Raw genomic sequence first — 17,701 nt, forward strand, 5'->3', positions numbered from 1 at the left:
ATTGTGAAATTATATAAGGGGATGATTAATGAAAATATTGACAGTGGGGAACTTACGTGATTAAACCTAACATGACTATAGTAATTGTAAGTACCTGTACTCAGTTACTGTGGTGGTCACATGGGAGCTCAGGGGGTCCTTCTCTTTGCTGCAAAAAGACAAGATGGAGAGGTAAGGCGCGAGGAAATGCATTAATGACTTAATAAAAAGTTATGTTACATTATGTGATATTATAAATTTAATAATATGTATGAAAGTTATGTTGTGCTATGTGTGACGCTTACTAGCTCCCCTGCTGTGCAGATATCGAAGACGCGCGCACAGCTGCTTGCTTAGGGGAGTCTAAAACATCCACTATGCGCAAACTAATACAAGTGAAATAACTGAATTTTGCAACAAATTCCTACAATTTGTGTTTTATATTTAACAATATGCATTTTACCTGATACATGTCTTATATGGGTAGTTTTAGCCATAGTATTGTTTTTAGTATTTACAAATGATTTTTTTTTTCTTAAAGCACATACCAAGAGTGGCAAACATGAACCATGAAGCATTTAATACAATGTCAGTAAAGCTTTTTATTCTATTTTAATATAATACTAGATTATGGCAGTCTGTATGTAATACATACAAAATTGTAAGTTGTTCTTTGAGTGCAACAAGAAAAACCCAGTATGTTCAATGCCTTTTAACTTTTATGTTAATCTTCTAAGAGTTATTTGAGTGCAATTAGAACCATATGTTTAATGTATCATAAGATTTGTGTTAAAATGAAGCCAAAAATGAATTTTTTTCATGATCCCCTTTATATTGAAAACTATCAAAAAGTATCGGAAAAAATTGAAATATATTATATTATATACCAAAATATTGGTATATACCAACCCTACTTGGTACTCGAACATAGTTGTACATGTCGGCTCCAATGACACTAGGATGAGACAGTAAGAAATTACAAAGACGAACATAGCTCGGATTTGTAATCTTGCCAGAAAGATGGCTCAACATCGAGTACTTGTCTCAGGGCCCCCTGCCTGTGAGAGGCAATGATAAGAGATTTAACAGATTAGTCTCGCTTAACAGGTGGCTGGCTAGTTTTTGTAGAGAACAGGGACCAATGTTTATTGATAATTGGACCAGGCTTGCTGAGGATGGACGGCCTTCACCTTAACCAGGAATGCGCCAGCCCTCTTACCAGTAACATAGATTACTGTTTGAGTCGCACTTGACGAACTACACTGAACACAGGCAATTAGAGCGTCTGTTAGATGGGGTGAGGAGTCAGTTAAGAAAGAACTAACCAGCTCCAACCCTCCAGGTGAGAGGCATGATTTCTGATCTAGAATCACATTTGACGAGCAAGAAAACAAGGCTCATCAGTTGATAATGTCAACATTGGCAAACAAGCTCGTGATCACAGCGCCACTATAAATAGTTTGTCTGTGTTCGCGCTTACAATAATAATATCACTAATACTTGGTTCAAGTCACGAAATGTACCGTATTTTTCGGACTATAAGTTCTTTTCATAGTTTGGCCGGGGGTGCGACTTATACTCAGGAGCGACTTATGTGTGAAATTATTAACACATTACCGTAAAATATCAAATACTATTATTTAGCTCATTCACGTAAGAGACTAGACGTATAAGATTTCATGGGATTTAGCGATTAGGAGTGAGAGATTGTTTGGTAAACGTATAGCATGTTCTATATGTTATAGTTATTTGAATGACTCTTACCATAATATGTTACGTTAACATACCAGGCACGTTCTCAGTTGGTTATTTATGCGTCATATAACGTACACTTATTCAGCCTGTTGTTCACTATTCTTTATTTATTTTAAATTGCCTTTCAAACGTCTATTCTTGGTGTTGGGTTTTATCAAATACATTTCCCCCCCAAAATACTCCAGTGCGACTTATATATGTTTTTTTCCTTCTTTATTATGCATTTTCGGCCGGTGCGACTTATACTCCGGAGCGACTTATACTCCGAAAAATAAGGTAAATGGATTATTGTTGACACTTTTTGGATGTTTTTTTATTGGGTTTTGTGGACGGAATAGAGGACCTCCCATTGGCTCCGCTGTAAGCGGACTTTTATTTACGAGTTAGAATGCATAAAAAAAAATGTCATGTCTTATATAATGATTGCGAATGATAGGCAAAATTCCAAAAAAGTGCAGTTCCCCTTTAAGGTTGTATTAGTTACGTATAAAATACTAAGCGGTCTAAATCCATCCTATCTTGCTGACTGTATTGTAACATATGTACCGACCAGAAATCTGTGTTCCAAAAACTGTCTTATTAGTGATTACCAAAGCCCAAAATAAGTAAGGGCTCTAGAGCGTTTTTCTATTTGTGCTCCAGTACTAAGGAGCCCAAATGCTTCTTTAGTAGACGCGTTTAAGTCAAATCTTAAAAGCTAATTCAGATACTCTAGTCTTTGAATAGATCTCTTTTTAGACCCGTTGACCTGCCGCTTCTCTTTTCTGCTCTGTGCCCCTCTCCTGCGTGAAGACGTTATCAGGTGACCACGGATCAGCCTCCACGGAGGATTGGACCACTCCTCTTTGCATGTTGGTGACGTCTCTGCGCTCCGACGTGTCTACATGCAAGAGGATCCCCTGCTGGCCCCACTATGGACTGAACTCTCACATTATTAACCGTACCTAGTCGGCATCCATTGCACTCAGTCACCCAGGGGAATGGGGGGGCTCAGATCTGGGGATGCCTTTGTGGTTTGTGATACCCTTTGAGGCACTAGTGATTTAGGGCTATATAAATAAACTTTGATTGACTGATTAATTGATATTTGCTTCTTCTCCTCCTAGTATTGTGGGTGTTCTAATAATCAGCATATATTCTGCATATACAGGAAGACAGACACACGAGATTGTGCTCCTTTTATCTGCTCACTAAAATCCTCTGCCCACAAGTTTAGTAGATCAGCTTTGCATGTGCTATCAAGTGTGCACATGTTTTAGTACATGCAAACCTTTAGTAGATCAGGCCCTTAATCTTTTTTAAAAAGCTGCGGGGTTACTTTGTAGATTAATTGTTTTTGTCCAACAAGGAAGCTACAAGTGGTTATCATGTCAAAGAGGTACATGCTAACTTAATAGTAGTAGTACTGTTAGCTCGCTTTTTTAAGAGTTAATTATAGGGATGTCCGATAATGGCTTTTAGCCGATATCCCGATATTGTCCAACTCTTTAATTACCGATACCGATATCAACCGATACCGATATCAACCGATATATACAGTCGTGGAATTAACACATTATTATGCCTAATTTGGACAACCAGGTATGGTGAAGATAAGGTACTTTTTAAAAAAATGAATCAAATAAAATAAGATAAATACATTAAAAACATTTTCTTGAATAAAAAAGAAAGTAAAACAATATAAAAACAGTTACATAGAAAATAGTAATTAATGAAAATTTGTAAAATTAACTGTTAAAGGTTAGTATTATTAGTGGACCAGCAGCACGCACAATCATGTGTGCTTACGGACTGTATCCCTTGCAGACTGTATTGATATATATTGATATATAATGTAGGAACCAGAATATTAATAACAGAAAGAAACAACCCTTTTGTGTGAATGAGTGTGAATAAGTGTAAATGGGGGAGGGAGTTTTTTTGGGTTGGTGCACTAATTGTAAGTGTATCTTGTGTTTTTTATGTGGATTTAATTTTTAAAAAAATAAAATAAATACTTTTTTTTTTTAAATACCGATACCGATAATTTCCGATATTACATTTTAATGCATTTATCGGCCGATAATATCGGCAGACCGATATTATCGTACATCTCTAGTTAATTAGATTTGGGACACCTTCTGTACCTTTCTAGTTCAGTGAGCAGATCCTGCCTTAAACGTCCCGGACTGGGGGGAACAGGCAGTGCAGGTTCTTCTCGACTGCAGGGGTGGAGAGATAAGAGGAGGTATGGGAGGTGTGACATAAAAATAACTCTCACAAGATAAGGAAAGCAAAGATTGTCCTGACCCAGGAAGTAAGAGGAGGCAGGAAAGGTGACATTCCAAAAGGGAATAATGGTTCGAATGGAATGAAGTGAAAGTGTGATGACAACTTGACCTAATTTACATCTGTTTATGTATCCTATGTCCGATGTTATACTCAGTTTTGATTTGTTATGCTATACTTTATTATAAAATGCTATCTTGTGTTATAAACTGACTATTTAAAGGAAGTGTAAGTACCTGTACTCAGTTACTGTGGTGGTCACATGGGAGCTCATGGGGTCCTTCTCCTTGCTGCAAAAATATGACAATGACAAAATGGAGAGGTAAGGAGCGAGGAAATGCATGAATTGCTTAAAGAGGGGAGAAAAGGGGGCCAAAATAAATAATTATGTCATATCGTGATGTTACGTTATGTTATGAAAGCTTGATTTGTTGGGTTATGTCATGTTACGTACTGTATGAAAAAGTCATGTTGTGCTATGCTACGCTATATTATGTTATGTAGAAAACGTGGTTTTTTTATGTACCGTATTTTTCGGACTGAGTCGCAGTTTTTATCACAGTTTGGCCGGGGGTGCGACTTATACTCAAGAGCGACTTATGTGTGAAATTATTAACACATTACCGTAAAATATTAAATAATATTATTTAGCTCATTCACGTAAGAGACTAAACGTATAAGATTTCATGAGATTTAGCGATTAGGAGTGACGGATTGTTTGGTAAACGTATAGCATGTTCTATATGTTGTAGTTATTTGAATGACTCTTACCATAATATGTTACGTTAACATACCAGGCACGTTCTCAGTTGGTTATTTATGCGTCATATAACGTACACTTATTCAGCCTGTTGTTCACTATTCTTTATTTATTTTAAATTGCCTTTCAAATGTCTATTCTTGGTGTTGGGTTTTATCAAATAAATTTCCCCTAAAAATGCGACTTATACTACAGTGCGACTTATATGTTTTTTTCCTTCTTTATTATGCATATTCGGGCGGTGCGACTTATACTCCGGAGCGACTTATACTCTGAAAAATACGGTATGTATGTTGTGCGACCCGGAGAGGGACAAGCGGTAGAAAATGGATGGATTGATGGATGTTTTTGCTATGTTAGTAAAAACTTGATCTGTTGTGGTATGTTGTACTACACTAGGGGCCTGATTTACTCAAATCTAAATACCTCACGCTAAACAGCTTGTGCAATCTATAAAATAGCGTGTACCGTATTTTTCGGAGTATAAGTCCCACCGGCCGAAAATGTATAATAAAGAAGGAAAAAAACATATATAAGTCACACTGGAGTATAAGTCGCATTTTTGGGGGAAATGTATTTGATAAAACCCAACAACAAGAATAGACATTTGAAAGGCAATTTAAAATAAATAAAGAATAGTGAACAACAGACTGAATAAGTGTACGTTATATGACGCATAAATAACCAAACAATATTATGGTAAGAGTCATTCAAATAACTATAACATATAGAACATGCTATACGTTTACCAAACAATCTGTCACTCCTAATCGCTAAATCCCATGAAATCTTATACGTCTAGTCTCTTACGTGAATGAGTTAAATAATATTATTTGATATTTTACGGTAATGTGTTAATAATTTCACACATAAGTCGCTCTTGAGTATAAGTCGCACCCCCGGCCAAACTATGAGAAAAACTGCTACTTATAGTCCAAAAAATACGGTACTATTAATGGGCGAGTTGCGTGTGATCTACTAACACTGCGTGTGTAATTGACAAGTGGTGCAAACCGCCTTATTTAAATAATGTTTTAGCGTGTACTATACAGGGCATCACCACAGAGACACTCTCATTTACTGCACATTCATGTTAGGCTCCTACCTGTGGCGTTTTGCTATGTTTTCAAACAAACAGGAGACATCCACCACTTTTTATGGGCATTTTAGAAGCAGTCATGCAGTGCATATAAATTGACACCACTTTTTTTTTTTTTACCGCTAAATGTGCATGGGAGGGAGGCTGCACTACTGTGATCGAAAGGGCAAGACATGCACTTCAAGAAGTATGTATAATATAGGATATATGTTAGCAATATATATTCTATGTGGAAAAAACGAACGTCATTAAAAAAATATTAAACGACACCAAAACGCATCAGTTGAATTTGTTTTATTCAGCCCCTTAAGTCATCTAGCAGCTACAAAATTATTAAAGGATGTTGCTAGACAGACTATGTGTCTAATAATTATTATTTCTGACCGTCCAAATATGTTGAAGCATACACGTGGGTTGGAGCATTCTCTGTCCGTCGTGCGTCTTTGCAGCATGGGCACTTCTCTCTCAGAGCCATGTGCGGAACTGTCAGTTTGCATGTACTTTTCAGACGTGCTAAATAATGACTCTAAACAGTGCTCGCAGTTGCGTGTCAGGCTTAATAAATCACATTGCACATGCTAATTCATTATATTTGCTTCTTCTCCTTCCAGAATTGTGGGTGTTCTGATGATCAGCATATATTCTGCATATTCATTAAGACCGACACGCTAAATGGATTGCACTGCAAATTCTGCTCACTGAAATCCTCTGTGTACAAGTTTAGTAGTTCAGCTTTGCGTTTGCTATCAAACCTTTGGTAGATAGGCTTTTTTTTTCTTTTTTTTTTTTAAAGCATTTGAGTTACTTTGTGCATTCATTATTTTTATCCAACGAGGAAGCAACACGTGGTTATCATGTCAAATGTTACATGCTAACTTAATAGTAGTAGTACTGCTAGCTCTCTTTTTACGTGTCATTTAGATTTGGGGATCCTTCTGTACCTTTCTATTTCAGTGAGCCAATCCTGACTCAAACGTTTAGGACTGGGGGGAACAGGGAGTGCAGGATCTTCTCGACTGCAGAGGAGGAGAGATAAGTTGAGTTGAGTTTGAGTTTATTTCGAACATGCAAGCATACAACATACATCACAATTTCCAGTTTCTCTTTTCAACATGTTCGAAAAGGAGTAGGAAAGAAGCAGAGCTTATTCAATCCTACCCCTTTTCTTTTACATAACAGTTGCTAAAACTTTTGTTCACTTCCTGTTCTCAATTTATTCACAATATACCGTATTTTTCGGAGTATAAGTCACTCCGCAGTATAAGTCGCACCGGCCGAAAATGCATAATAAAGAAGGAAAAAACATATATAAGTCGCACTGGAGTATAAGTTGCATTTTTGGGGGAAATTTATTTGATAAAATCCAACATCAAGAATAGACATTTGAAAGGCAATTTAAAATAAACAAAGAATAGTGAACAACAGGCTGAATAAGTGTACGTTATATGACGCATAAATAACCAACTGACAACGTGCCTGGTATGTTAACGTAACATATTATGGTAAGAGTCATTCAAATAACTATAACATATAGAACATGCTATACGTTTACCAAACAATCTGTCACTCCTAATCGCTAAATCCCATGAAATCTTACACGTCTAGTCTCTTACGTGAATGAGCTAAATAAGATTATTTGATATTTTACGGTAATGTGTAAATAATTTCACACATAAGTCGCTCCTGAGTATAAGTCGCACCTATGAAAAAAACTGACTTATAGTCCGAAAAATACAGTACTCCATAAGTAATCACTATAAAAATGAATAAATAATACTCGGTGAAGTAAGTTACATTTCATATGGTGAGATGAGTAAGATTATTTTGAAAAAATGAACGGATGAATGGAGGTAAGGGAGGTGACATAAAACTAACTCTCACAAGGTAAAGAAAGCAAACATCAGATTGTCCTGATCCAGGAAGTGAGAGGAAGCTGGAAACTCCAAATGTAATTTCATACCACAGGTACATTTAAATGTTATTTTAAAAAGCAATAGGGTTACTTAGGAGATTAATTGTTTTTGTCCAACGAGGAAGCTACAAGTGGTTATCATGTCAAATGGTTACATGCTAACTTAATAGTACCGCATTTTTCGGAGTACAAGTCGCACCGGCCAAAAATGCATAATAAAGAAGGAAAAAAACATATAAGTCACACTGGAGTATAAGTCGCATTTTCTGGGGAAATGTATTTGATAAAACCCAACACCAAGAATAGACATTTGAAAGGCAATTTCAAATAAATAAAGAATAGTGAACAACAGGCTGAATAAGTGTACGTTATATGAGGCATAAATAACCAACTGAGAACGTGCCTGGTATGTTAACGTAACATATTATGGTAAGAGTCATTCAAATAACTATAACATATAGAACATGCTATACGTTTACCAAACAATCTGTCACTCCTAATCGCTAAATCCCATGAAATCTTATACGTCTAGTCTCTTACGTGAATGAGCTAAATAATTTTATTTGATATTTTACGGTAATGTGTTAATAATTTCACACATAAGTCGCACCCTCGGGCCAAACTATGAAAAAAACTGCGACTTATAGTCCGAAAAATACGGTAGTACTGCTATCTCTCTTTTTAAGTGTCATTTAGAGTTGGGGATCCTTCTGTACCTTTCTAGTTCAGTGAGCAGATCCTGACTCAAACGTCCCGGACTGGGGGGAACAGGCAGTGCGGGATCTTCTCTACTGCAGAGGAGGAAAGATAAGATGAGGTAAGGGAGGTGTGACATAAAACTAACTCTCACAAGGTAAAGAAGGCAAACATCAGATTGTCCTGATCCAGGAAGTGAGAGGAAGCTGGAAACTCCAAATGTGACTTTATACCACAGGTAACCTATTACTTTTTTTAAAAAAGCAGTAGGGTTACTTAGGAGATTAATTGTTTTTGTCCAACGAGGAAGCTACAAGTGGTTATCATGTCAAAAATGGTTACATACAAACTTAATAGTAGTAGTACTGCTAGCTCTCTTTTTTAAGTGTCATTTAGATTTGGGGATCCTTCTGTACCTTTCTAGTTCAGTGAGCAGATCCTGACTCAAACGTCCCGGACTGGGGGGAACAGGCAGTGCAGGATCTTCTCGACTGCAGTGGAGGAGAGATAAGATGAGTTAAGGGAGGTGACATAAAAATAACTCTCACAAGGTAAAGAAAGAAAACATCAGATTGTTCTGGTCCAGGAAGTGTGAGGAAGCTGGAAACTCCAAATGTGACTTTATACCACAAGTACATTTAGATATTTTTTAAAAAAAAAAGCAATAGGGTTACTTAAGAGATTAATTGTTTTTGTCCAACGAGGAAGCTAGAAGTGGTTATCATGTCAAATGGTTACATGCTAACTTAATAGTAGTCGTACTACTGGCTCTCTTTTTCAAGTGTCAGTTAGAGTTGGGGATCCTTCTGTACCTTTCTATTTCAGTGAGCCAATCCTGACTCAAACGTCCCGGACTGGGGGGAACAGGCAGTGTACGATCTTCTCGGCTGCAGAGGTGGAGAGATAAGATGAGGTAAGGTGACATAAAAATAACTCTCACAAGGTAAAGAAAGCAAACATCAGATTGTCCTGATCCAAGAAGTGAGAGGAAGCTGGAAACTCCAAATGTGACTTTATACCACAAGTACATTTAGATATTTAAAAAAAAAAAAGCAATAGGGTTACTTAAGAGATTAATTGTTTTTGTCCAACGAGGAAGCTAGAAGTGGTTATCATGTCAAATGGTTACATGCTAACTTAATAGTAGTAGTACTACTGGCTCTCTTTTTCAAGTGTCAGTTAGAGTTGGGGATCCTTCTGTACCTTTCTATTTCAGTGAGCCAATCCTGACTCAAACGTCCCGGACTGGGGGGAACAGGCAGTGTACGATCTTCTCGGCTGCAGAGGTGGAGAGATAAGATGAGTTAAGGGAGGTGACATAAAAATAACTCTCACAAGGTAAAGAAAGCAAACATCAGATTGTCCTGATCCAGGAAGTGAGAGGAAGCTGGAAACTCCAAATGTGACTTTATACCACAAGTACATTTAGATATTTAAAAAAAAAAAGCAATAGGGTTACTTAGATTAATTGTTTTTGTCCAACGAGGAAGCTACAAGTGGTTATCATGTCAAATGGTTACATGCTAACTTAATAGTAGTAGTACTGCTAGCTCTCTTTTTCAAGAGTCAGTTAGAGTTGGGGATCCTTCTGTACCTTTCTATTTCAGTGAGTAGATCCTGACTCAAACGTCCCGGACTGGGGGGAACAGGCAGTGCAGGATCTTCTCGACTGCAGAGGTGGAGAGATAAGATGAGGTAAGGGAGGTGTGAAAAATAACTCTCACAACGTAAATAAAGCAAACATCAGATTGTTTTGATCCAGGAAGTGAGAGGAAGTAAAAGGAAGCTGTAAACTCCAAATGTGACTTTATACCACAGGTATATTCAGATTTTTTTTTTTTAAAAACAACATGGTTACTTAGGAGATCAATTGCTTTCGTCCAACGAGGAAGATACTGCTATAAGGGGTTATCATGGCAAATGGTTACATGCTAACTTAATAATAGTAGTACTGCTAGCTCGCTTTTTAAAGAGTTAATTAGATTTGGGACACCTTCTGTACCTTTCTATTTCAGTGAGCAGATCCTGACTCAAACGTCCCGGACTGGGTGGAACAGGCAGTGCACGATCTTCTCGACTGCAGAGGTGGAGAGATAAGATGAGTTAAGGGAGGTGTGACATAAAACTAACTCTCACAAGATAAGGAAAGCAAAGATTGTTCTGATCCAGTTAGTGAGAGGGAAGTGAGAGGATGTAAGAGGAAGCTGGGAACTCCAAATGTGACTTTATACCACAGGTACATTTAGATTTTTGTATTTTTTTATTAAGCCATAGATTTACTTAGGAAATTAATTGTTTTTGTCCAACAAGGAAGCTACAAGTGGTTATCGTGTCAAATGGTTACATGCTAACTGCAAGTTAGAAGGGCACCAAGGCAAACATTATTTTCTTTTGAGACAGGAGATACAGTATATATATACTGTGTGTGTGTGTGTGTGTGTGTGTGTGTGTGTGTGTGTGTGTGTGTGTGTGTGTGTGTGTGTGTGTGTGTGTGTGTGTGTGTGTGTGTGTGTGTGTGTGTGTGTGTGTGTGTATATAAAATAGATTAAAAAATAGTGTTCATGTATGAGATCTAGGGCTGCCAATTATGGCCAAAGTAATAATTAAGATTATTGTTATCAATAATGAAATCATGATTACTGATTGTTAGGTAAAGCAGTGTTGGGGTGTGCACGTAATACCATCATGTCAATACTATAGATAAATGTTATCCAGGGCTCGAATTTTACCACGGCAACTACGGCAAGTGCCGCGACCGCGCTCGTCTTTCGCCGTAATGCCAAAAAAAATTGAGCAACATTCGCGGCAAGAACATGCTGTGAATGCTCTTAACTTTTTATTTGTTAATGGACGAGGGATGTAACAGTAAACGGTATAATGGTAATTTGCGATAGTTAGTAATACCATTTAATTATTTAATTTCCGAAAAAACTTTGTTTATCAATGCATTTTCGGCAACACGAAGTCCGGCCCATGCGCACTAGCGGTGTTTGGCTGGATAATCATGGCGGAAATCTCCGCAGCAAAGTTGGTATCGTTGGTCCGCCATGATTATCCAGCCAAACACCGTTAGTGCGCATGATTTCATGTTGCTTAAAATGCATTAATAAATGACGGGTTTTCGGTAATTAAAAAATTAAGCGGTATTACTAATTATAATTATCATTATACCGTTTACAGTAACATCCCTCGTCCATTAACAAGTAAAAAGTCAAGGGCGGTCACGACATGTTCTTGCCGCAAATGTTGGTCAATTTTTTGGGCATTACGGCAAATGACGAGGGCGGTCGCTGCACCTGCCGTGGTTGCTGCGGTAAAATTCGAGCCCTGGTAGTAGTACTGCTATCTCCCTTTTTAAAGTGTCATTTAGATTTGGGGATCCTTCTGTACCTTTCTAGTTCAGTGAGCAAACCCTGACTCAAACGTCCCGGACTGGGGGGAACAGGCAGTGCAGGATCTTCTCGACTGCAGAGGAGGAGAGATAAGATGAGTTAAGGGAGGTGACATAAAAATAACTCTCACAAGGTAAAGAAAGCAAACATCAGATTGTTCTGGTCCAGGAAGTGAGAGGAAGCTGGAAACTCCCAATGTGACTTCATACCCCAGGTACATTTAAATGTTATTTTATAAAGCAATAGGGTTACTTAGGAGATTAATTGTTTTTGTCCAACAAGGCACCAACACGTGGTTATCATGTCAAATGGTTACATGCTAACTTAATAGTAGTAGTACTGCTAGCTCTCTTTTTTAAAGTGTCATTTAGATTTGGGGATCCTTCTGTACCTTTCTATTTCAGTGAGCAGATCCTGACTCCAACGTTTAGGACTGGGGGGAACAGGCAGTGCAGGATCTTTTCGACTGCAGAGGTGGAGAGATAAGATGAGTTAAGGGAGGTGACATAAAATAACTCTCACAAGGTAAAGAAAGCAGACATCAGATTGTTCTGATCCAGGAAGTGTGAGGAAGCTGGAAACTCCAAATGTGACTTTATACCACAGGTACATTTAAATTGTATTTTAAAAGGCAATAGGGTTACTTAGTAGATTAATTGTTTTCGTCCAACGAGGAAGCTACAAGTGGTTATCATGTCAAATGGTTACATGCTAACTTAATAGTAGTGGTACTGCCAGCTCTCTTTTTATGTGTCATTTAGATTTGGGGATACTTCTGTACCTTTCTATTTCAGTGAGCAAATCCTGCTGCCATTTTTTAGGACTGGGGGGAACAGGCAGTGCAGGATCTTCTCGACTGCAGAGGAGGAGAGATAACATGAGGTAAGGTGACATAAAAATAACTCTCACAAGGTAAAGAAAGCAAACATCAGATTGTTCTGATACAGGAAGTGAGAGGAAGTAAGAGGAAGCTGGAAACTCCAAATGTGACTTTATACCACAGGTACATTTAGTTAAAAAATAAATAAAAAAAGCAATAGGGTTACTTAGGCGGTTACGGTAATTCCTTTTGTCCAACGAGGAAGCTACAAATGGTTACATGCTAACTTAATAGTAGTAGTACTGCTAGCTCTCTTTTTTAAGTGTCATTTAGATTTGGGGATAATTCTGTACCTTTCTATTTCAGTGAGTAGATCCTGACTCCAACGTTTAGGACTGGGGGGAACAGGCAGTGCACGATCTTCTCGACTGCAGAGGTGGAGAGATAAGATGAGGTAAGGTGACATAAAAATAACTCTCACAAGGTAAAGAAAGCAAACATCAGATTGTTCTGATCCAGGAAGTGAGAGGAAGTAAGAGGAAGTTGTAAACTCCAAATGTGACTTCATACCACAGGTACATTTAAATGTAATTTTAAAAAGCAATAGGGTTACTTAGGAGATTAATTGTTTTCGTCCAACGAGGAAGCTACGAGTGGTTATCATGGCAAATGGTTACATGCTACCGTATTTTTCGGAGTGTAAGTCGCTCCGGAGTATAAGTCGCACCGGCCGAAAATGCATAATAAAGAAGGAAAAAAACATATATAAGTCTCACTGGAGTATAAGTCGCATTTTTGGGGGAAATTTATTTGATAAAACCCAACACCAAGAATAGACATTTGAAAGGCAATTTAAAATAAATAAAGAATAGTGAACAACAGGCTGAATAAATGTACGTTATATGAGGCATAAATAACCAACTGAGAACGTGCCTGGTATGTAAACGTAACATATTATGCTAAGAGTCATTCAAATAACTATAACATATAGAACATGCTATACATTTACCAAACAATCTGTCACTCCTAATTGCTAAATCCCATAAAATCTTATACATCTAGTCTCTTACGTGAATGAGCTAAATAATATTATTTGATATTTTACGGTAATGTGTTAATAATTTCACACATAAGTCACTCCTGAGTATAAATCGCACCCCCGGCCAAACTATGAAAAAAACTGCAAATTATAGTCCGAAAAATACGGTAACTTAATAGTAGTAGTACTGCTGGCTCTTTTTTATGTGTCATTTAGATTTGGATCCTTCTGTACCTTTCTAGTTCAGTGAGCAAATCCTGCTGCCATTGTTTAGGACTGGGGGGAACAGGCAGTGCAGGATCTTCTCGACTGCAGAGGAGGAGAGATAAGATGAGGTAAGGTGACATAATAATAACTCTCACAAGGTAAAGAAAGCAAACATCAGATTGTTCTGATCCAGGAAGTGAGACAAAGTGAGAGGAAGCTGGAAACTCCAAATGTGACTTTATACCATTTAGATAAAAAATAAAAAAATTAAAAAAAAGCAATAAGGTTACTTAGGAGATTAATTGCTTTTGTCCAACGAGGAAGCTACAAGTGGTTATCATGTCAAATGGTTACATGCTAACTTAATAGTAGTAGTACTGTAGCTCTGTTTTTATGTGTCATTTAGATTTTGGGATACTTCTGTACCTTTCTATTTCAGTGATTAGATCCTGCTGCCATTGTTTAGGACTGGGTGGAACAGGCAGTGTACGATCTTCTCGACTGCAGAGGAGGAGAGATAAGATGAGGTAAGGTGACATAAATATACTGTAACTCTCACAAGGTAAAGAAAGCAAACATCAGATTGTTCTGATCCAGGAAGTGAGAGGAAGCTGGAAACTCCCAATGTGACTTTATACCACAAGTACATTTAGATAAAATTTTTTTAAAAAGCATTAGGGTTACTAAGGAGATTAATAGCTTTTGTCCAACGAGGAAGCTACAAGTGGTTATCATGTCAAATGGTTACATGCTAACTTAATAGTAGTAGTACTGCTAGCTCTCTGAATTACTAAATTAGTTTTGCTTACAATTTTGTTGTACAATGTACAATGACAATAAAGATATATTCTATTCCATTCTATTCTCTTTTTTAAGTGTCATTTAGAGTTGGGGATCCTTCTGTACCTTTCTATTTCAGTGAGCAGATCCTGACTCAAACGTCCCGGGCTGGGGGGAACAGGCAGTGTACGATCTTCTCGGCTGCAGAGGAGGAGAGATAAGATGAGGTAAGGTGACATAAAAATAACTCTCACAAGGTAAAGAAAGCAAACATCAGATTGTTCTGATCCAGGAAGTGAGAGGAATATTTTTTTTAAGTGTCATTTAAGAACTCTTCTCTCTTGCGCTACAAATCTATGTAGCGCTATTACCAAATGACTATCGCCCCATAGATCTTCTGTGCCAGTGCATTGAGCAAGTCAAACACTGGATGTGGCAATATTTCCTACAACTAAATGAAGATAAAACTGAGATAATTGTTTTTGGTGCTAAAAAAGAAAGGTTTATAGTCATCCAACACCTTCAATCACTGTCCCTGAAAACCTCAAATAAAGCCAGAAATCTTGGGGTTATTTTAGATTCTGATTTACATTTCAACAGTCACATCAAATCAGTAACAAAATCGCCCTACTATCACCTCAAAAATGTAACAAGACTTAGAGGGCTCATGTCAGCTCAAGACTTAGAAAAACTTGTACAGGCCTTTATTACCAGTAGGCTAGACTATTGTAATGGTCTCCTTGCAGGTCTTCCCAAAAAAACTGTCAGGCAGCTACAGCTTGTTCAGAACGCTGCTGCTAGAGTTCTAACAAAGACCAAAAAATGTGAGCACATTACACCAATTCTTAAATCCTTACATTGGCTCCCTGTACATCAGAGAATTGATTTCAAAATCCTCTTGCTCACATATAAATCACTACATGGTCTAGGGCCGAAGTATAAATCAAATCAAGGGAGAGCATCATTCAGTCACTATGCAACAAATAGCTGGAATAAACTTCCTGATGATGTCAGACTTTCCCCAACTCTGACTACTTTTAAAACTAGACTGAAAACTTTTATGTTCACCCTAGCTTTCAGCTAATTTTTTTAATCTTTTAACGTCCGCACTGTTTCTATTTTTTATTGTCTGAATTTTAATATTGCTTTTATTTTCTTTCATTTCATTTTGTTGTACCACATGTTGTGCTGTGAAGCACTTTGAGTCTGCCTTGTGTATGAAAAGTGCTATACAAATAAAGTTGTCTTGCCTTGCCTTGTTGTGATTATAATAATGATGTTTTATCTTAAAACACTAGTTGTATATCTAAGTTGTTTGAATAACAAACAGTGTGTTTGTACTACCGGTATTTAGAATAGATGTGTCTCTTTTCATAATTTACACGGGAAAGATGGATTAAGCATAACATAGCCTATGTTATATAATACTCTACATTGTTATAATATGCCAAGCTACTCTACACTGCGTTATGATATGCATTAAAATGTTATGTTATGCTAGGGCATCAAAAGGTACTTTGTGGTTATGCTATGTCATGTTAGTTTTAAGTAAACAAATAAAACCTTCAAATAAAATATTGAATTAAACTTTAAATGACATTCTGAAAATAAAATAGCATTTTTGTCAAAATATCAAGGTATTTTTTGAAGTACTTTAAATTTTGCATGAAAGCAATTTGCTATGATTAATATGTAATCATTTGACAGCACTAGTTATGTTATGTTGTCTTAAGTTACAGTATATTAGGCTATGTTATGTTTAGTACTGTCAAATGTTTTTTTTTATTAATTAAAACATTTTTTAATTAATTACACTTTTGATTTTGGTTCAACCCTGATTTTTCACAGGTTATTTCTCGCTTACATAGTTCAAATTAACTTAAAAAAAATATTTTCAGAATGTCATCTAGGAATATTTTTTGAAATGTTTAACTTGAATGCACTACATTTATTTGCTCAAAACCTGGTAGGTGTTTATCTAAAGTCCAGTCAGGGTTTATTTTGGAGTGAAATTTGCTACGGAAGGTTAAAACATTTGTATGCACGTACAACACTTAAAACCTTTAGTAAATCAGTATTTGAAATTAAATTATGGAAGGAAAGAGCAAATAAGTCAAAGTCGAAGTGTTTACAAAGTATAAAGAAGAAGAATCCTAATATACAGGTACATCCATCCATCCATCCATCTTCTTCCGCTTATCCGAGGTCGGGTCGCGGGGGCAGCAGCTTAAGCAGGGAAGCCCAGACTTCCCTCTCCCCAGCCACTTCGTCCAGCTCTTCCCGGGGGATCCCGAGGCGTTCCCAGGCCAGCCGGGAGACATAGTCTTCCCAACGTGTCCTGGGTCTTCCCCGTGGCCTCCTACCGGTTGGACGTGCCCTAAACACCTCCCTAGGGAGGCGTTCGGGTGGCATCCTGACCAGATGCCCGAACCACCTCATCTGGCTCCTCTCGATGTGGAGGAGCAGCGGCTTTACTTTGAGCTCCCCCCGGATGACAGAGCTTCTCACCCTATCTCTAAGGGAGAGCCCCGCCACCCGGCGGAGGAAACTCATTTCGGCCGCTTGTACCCGTGATCTTGTCCTTTCGGTCATAACCCAAAGCTCATGACCATAGGTGAGGATGGGAACGTAGATCGACCGGTAAATTGAGAGCTTTGCCTTCCGGCTCAGCTCCTTCTTCACCACAACGGATCGATACAGCGTCCGCATTACTGAAGACGCCGCACCGATCCGCCTGTCGATCTCACGATCCACTCTTCCCTCACTCGTGAACAAGACTCCGAGGTACTTGAACTCCTCCACTTGGGGCAGGCTCTCCTCCGCAACCCGGAGATGGCACTCCACCCTTTTCCGGGCGAGAACCATGGATTCGGACTTGGAGGTGCTGATTCTCATCCCAGTCGCTTCACACTCAGCTGCGAACCGATCCAGCGAGAGCTGAAGATTCTGGCCAGATGAAGCCATCAGGACCACATCATCTGCAAAAAGCAGAGA

The 17,701-nt window shown here is 38.0% G+C and overlaps 1 protein-coding gene and 1 long non-coding RNA gene across 53 annotated transcripts in view; one reads left to right on the plus strand and one right to left on the minus strand.

Moving 5' to 3' along the window:
* The window catches only part of znf185 (zinc finger protein 185 with LIM domain), a 77,103-nt gene that overhangs the window by 31,044 nt on the left and 28,358 nt on the right, over window positions 1-17,701 (minus strand). For 7 of the 50 annotated variants that reach the window (XM_062045753.1, XM_062045751.1, XM_062045754.1 and 4 more), the window contains 17 exons: window positions 14,834-14,908; window positions 14,354-14,428; window positions 13,955-14,029; window positions 13,035-13,109; window positions 12,643-12,717; window positions 12,253-12,327; window positions 11,860-11,934; window positions 10,472-10,546; window positions 10,064-10,138; window positions 9,673-9,747; window positions 9,282-9,356; window positions 8,886-8,960; window positions 8,490-8,564; window positions 6,803-6,877; window positions 4,239-4,292; window positions 3,861-3,935; window positions 95-148 (listed from right to left, as the gene is read on the minus strand). In XM_062045753.1, coding sequence (XP_061901737.1) covers window positions 95-148; window positions 3,861-3,935; window positions 4,239-4,292; window positions 6,803-6,877; window positions 8,490-8,564; window positions 8,886-8,960; window positions 9,282-9,356; window positions 9,673-9,747; window positions 10,064-10,138; window positions 10,472-10,546; window positions 11,860-11,934; window positions 12,253-12,327; window positions 12,643-12,717; window positions 13,035-13,109; window positions 13,955-14,029; window positions 14,354-14,428; window positions 14,834-14,908 — 1,233 coding nt within the window. The remainder of the gene's footprint in view (window positions 1-94; window positions 149-3,860; window positions 3,936-4,238; window positions 4,293-6,802; window positions 6,878-8,489; window positions 8,565-8,885; window positions 8,961-9,281; window positions 9,357-9,672; window positions 9,748-10,063; window positions 10,139-10,471; window positions 10,547-11,859; window positions 11,935-12,252; window positions 12,328-12,642; window positions 12,718-13,034; window positions 13,110-13,954; window positions 14,030-14,353; window positions 14,429-14,833; window positions 14,909-17,701) is intronic. The other 43 variants (XM_062045766.1, XM_062045750.1, XM_062045759.1 and 40 more) reach the window with 43 other exon arrangements.
* LOC133649053 (uncharacterized) lies at window positions 10,376-14,216 on the plus strand. 3 transcript variants are annotated; one of them, XR_009825974.1, is made up of 8 exons: window positions 10,376-10,705; window positions 11,868-12,075; window positions 12,266-12,467; window positions 12,656-12,743; window positions 12,809-12,864; window positions 13,048-13,135; window positions 13,201-13,256; window positions 13,963-14,216. It is a non-coding gene; the product is annotated as an uncharacterized LOC133649053 (long non-coding RNA). The 3 variants fall into 3 exon arrangements; XR_009825975.1 differs by lacking the exon at window positions 13,201-13,256; XR_009825976.1 differs by lacking the exon at window positions 12,809-12,864.

Source organism: Entelurus aequoreus, linkage group LG04 (genome assembly GCF_033978785.1).
Source record: "Entelurus aequoreus isolate RoL-2023_Sb linkage group LG04, RoL_Eaeq_v1.1, whole genome shotgun sequence".
Classification (NCBI taxonomy): domain Eukaryota; kingdom Metazoa; phylum Chordata; class Actinopteri; order Syngnathiformes; family Syngnathidae; genus Entelurus; species Entelurus aequoreus.